The sequence below is a fragment of the Sycon ciliatum genome, chromosome 1, assembly GCF_964019385.1.
Source record: "Sycon ciliatum chromosome 1, ocSycCili1.1, whole genome shotgun sequence".
Lineage (NCBI taxonomy): Eukaryota > Metazoa > Porifera > Calcarea > Leucosolenida > Sycettidae > Sycon > Sycon ciliatum.
The window spans coordinates 87,002,910-87,006,703 of NC_088643.1; the positions used below are offsets into that span (position 1 = coordinate 87,002,910).

The 3,794-nt window shown below is 44.5% G+C and overlaps 1 protein-coding gene across 1 annotated transcript in view; it reads left to right on the forward strand.

The window, feature by feature from the left end:
* The first annotated feature begins 260 nt into the window (after nt 1-260).
* LOC135808494 (pseudouridylate synthase 7 homolog) overlaps nt 261-3,794 on the forward strand; it is a 23,466-nt gene continuing 19,932 nt past the window's right edge. Inside the window, exons 1-5 of the mRNA XM_065321695.1 lie at nt 261-600; nt 1,285-1,372; nt 1,890-1,989; nt 2,335-2,433; nt 2,944-3,076. Coding sequence (XP_065177767.1) covers nt 366-600; nt 1,285-1,372; nt 1,890-1,989; nt 2,335-2,433; nt 2,944-3,076 — 655 coding nt within the window. The 5' untranslated portion in view covers nt 261-365. The remainder of the gene's footprint in view (nt 601-1,284; nt 1,373-1,889; nt 1,990-2,334; nt 2,434-2,943; nt 3,077-3,794) is intronic.

The window sequence follows — 3,794 nt, forward strand, 5'->3', positions numbered from 1 at the left end:
GAACAAGATTATTATTTTTCGACTTCGCAGACTTGACCTATGATCGATGACCACATTTTACCCTGTCATCATCTGGTCGTTGACTTCATCCATCACACAGTCCGGTACATGCACGTATTTCTGCTGTGGTGATGTCAGCGCAACGTCACGATTTGCCATTTATGTGTTTCTCACAAAATCATCATGGAATGAAAATTAATATTATTTTCAATCATTGTTGCATGTACGTACGTAGCTCGTTGACTTCTCAAAGTCCACGCTGCAGTGTATGTAATGACTAATAATAATTATAATGTGGTATTGCAGTGTTGACATTGTTTTGTCATACTCGACTACTCATACTCATAGTGTGTCCACCGAATGTAATGACGTTTCGTGCATTCTGGAATTTATACTCCATTGGCCGAGCATCCAGGTTATCCCATCCGCGGTGTTGCACCCGATTATTGCCAAAATACTTTTCAATCCTCCCCAAAGCTTCCATCATGGATGTGGCTGTAGAGCCAGAAGCAAAGCGTGCTAAGGTTGATCATGTAGAATGCGGTAGTCAGAATTCGGCTGATTCCGCACCCATCCTTCTCCCTGAGATGGGTGGAGTAGGTAAGTCGCTGCTGGAAGAAATTTACTTTGTTTCAAACAATCACTTTTTCAATCATTATCAGTCCCTCAACAACGAAAAATTGTTTTAAGCATCGTAAATTATAAAATAAATACATAATATCGTCGAACCCACAAAACATACGAATTACTGTAAATGGGACCTCTTCACTTGACGGGCATTGCTCATGCTGCATAGTGCATGTCCTGTCAAAATGGTCTAATGGTGCCACTTTTGAAAAACAAAACAAAAAGGAAAACAACAAAGGAAAACTACAATTTGTAGTCACTCTCCGAAATGAGCACGTCCGGGCCTGTAGAGTCTAGGGTGCTGAGTCGAATGGTCTCGGCCCAAGGAGGATACTATGCACCGTTAGGCAAAGATTCCGGATCGAACTTGCAAGCGCAGGGTGCCGAATTCCAGACCAGTGATGATGTGGGTGTCTTCCAGCCTCTTCCATGACCGATTCAGCGACTTCTACAGTTTTCATACACACACATACGCACACACACACACACACACACACACACACACACACACACACACACACACACACACACACACACGTGCATGACTGACTTATACTGTATATCATAAGTACTAGTAGACTGCATGCATCAATGCAACAATCCTGAGAAGCTCTGTTATAATTGCTGTTGGTCTTGTTTTTGTTTGTGTGCCTGCAGTTCAGAGCCATGTCCTGCGTGAACCTGATGTTGGCATCACTGAGTATGTCAAGTCTGCTACAAAGTTCTTTGGGCTTCTGAAGGAAAGATATCCTCCACATGCACTTGGAAGTACTGTAGTGCAGTACACTTCAGTACTGTACTTGTTTGCAATGCTTGCAAGCCTATTGACTAGATCAACTGTCTTGGAAAATTGGAAACACACATGAGAGCACACGGAAATGCGCGCACACACACACACACACACACACACACACACACACACACACACACACACACACACACACACACACACACACTTGTACTTGTACTTGTTGCTCACTGCCAAAACTGGTCACGTGAGTCCCCCCGGGAGAGGGGAGAGAGACTCAAAAGGAATCTTGGCAAGATGACTCAATTGGTTATTGAACCGCCCAACGGCCGACACCCCCCTGAAATCCCCAAAACTCTGGGTGGACTTGAAAATGATCCCACTTATGGGCTCACCACACCTCAGTAAGTGGGTGAGGACAAGGTGCAGAAAAAGGATTGACGGCATCAGGGTATCCGCGCACGCACACACATTTTCAGCAAATTGTACTGGATTTCCTTAACTCAATGTGCACGTGCTGTGACTTCTTGGTGCATGAGATCCGCCGAGATGGTTCCATCGTGCACCTCACATCCTATGACTTGCCGAAGACTGGTGGCCCATTGGAGAACATTGTAAGTGCGTGTAGGGATAAAGCACCCGAAGGCTTGTTTGTACTCCCTGAGATTGCACATGTTTGAAATGTAATTTCGTGCTGTTCATGCCCAGCTTTGTTCAGGGTTTTTTTTAGAAGTTGAACAATGGTGGTAAAATATACACCTGGCAAAGTGGCGGTAAATACATGCCTGTGGTGCGTGTGCTGGCAGGTGTATATTTATATGTGCCACCATTTTACTGGGCGTGTCTTTGAGCACCTATTCTCTACCGTGAACACAGCTGTAGTGGAGTCTTCGACTACATTCTTCGGCAGACGTACATGACTTTTGTACTGACTGTTGTGTTTCCCATGTGTTTGATAGATGTCTGATAGCGGCTATGAGTTTTCTGAAGAGGAGACAGCAAAGCTGCAAGAGCTCGTAGAGAGGAGGAGTAAGAAGACGAGCGTGGACATCGTTCCAGTAAGGTTACAACGGGGTAACTTATAATCACTGTTAAGGTCACCGACCAGTGTAATGCAGCAGCAGCAGCACTATTGCACCCTGTAGTGATCTTCCAGGAGTGCTGTGCAGTAACTTATACCCTGACCTGTCTGTCCATGGTACTTCGAAGTACCGACACTTGTTGTGCTGAATTCATTATGTGTTTGCCTGGGTGCTGAATGTCATGATATTACTGGGCCTACTTTCAGAAATTTTGTATCATTCGCGTGACTTCCACATCTTGGAGCGGATTGTAGTAAAATGTTCACTTGGTTGGTTGGTTTGAGACAAAATGTGTTGTAGGACATGTTGGCATGGCTCTCAGGCTCTGTGCCTTAAAGAAAGTGATCTAGAGTTACATTAAGACTTAGTATGGGTACCCGTATCAGATGACATGTTCGTCATTATGCCGTTTTATTTCTTTGCTTTCTCTCTGACAATGATGGGTGTGTGTGTCTGTATGTCTGTGTGTGCCAACACATTTTGCAGCGTGACAATGAGAAAGCAACCCGCAAAGCCATGCATCATACTATCCGCTATCTTTTCCCTAATCTGATATCGGAAATGGTGACTCTGGAAGATGGCAGCCGTGTGATCCGTGCCAAGTATTCTCCTGGCAACCGTAAGCATCTACAGTCCATTTCAAAAATATTGACGCATGGTATTTTTGAAATATTTCGAGTTTGGCTGGACCTTTTTGCGAATTTTTTGGAGTATTGCTCAGGTTCTTCCCCCAATTATTCTCATAATTATAGGGTTTTAAGCGATCAGATAGCAAACGCCAAATTTCCAATTTTTTATACACAAAGTGATCGCAGATTTTATGTGGTATAGATGCTGGCCTAACGTTTTCTTCAAATCACGCGTCTATATGTTTGAAACGCGCTGTAGTCCAAAACAGGAGTCCTGATAATACCTAAGGCATGTAGCACAATTACATATACCGTAAAGTTCCGCGAGAGCGCCCCACCACCTCGTCCTTTCGTGGTTGTGTTGTGGAGGTGGTGTCCTGTCCGTAGGTTGTATGACACATGCTTTTTACGCACATCGCATGCTATGGAGTCAATCCATACTGTATTTACCTTCGAGCGGATGCGAGCTCCGCACAAGGCCATGCTATAAGTGTGACCGTAGTACACTCAGGTTCTCGAACCGTACTAACTTGGTCGCACTCTGCCGTACCATTTTCCTTTCGCTGACTGTAAAATAAAGGTTGGGCCCTCTCGTGTACTTTGCAGTATTGCCAGGTAGCCCAACTCCACTAGTTTTGAACTTAGAAGTTGCGACTCCAGTTTTCTGTACGGAACTCCAAAACAAGTTGGATATTTATGGACGACCCT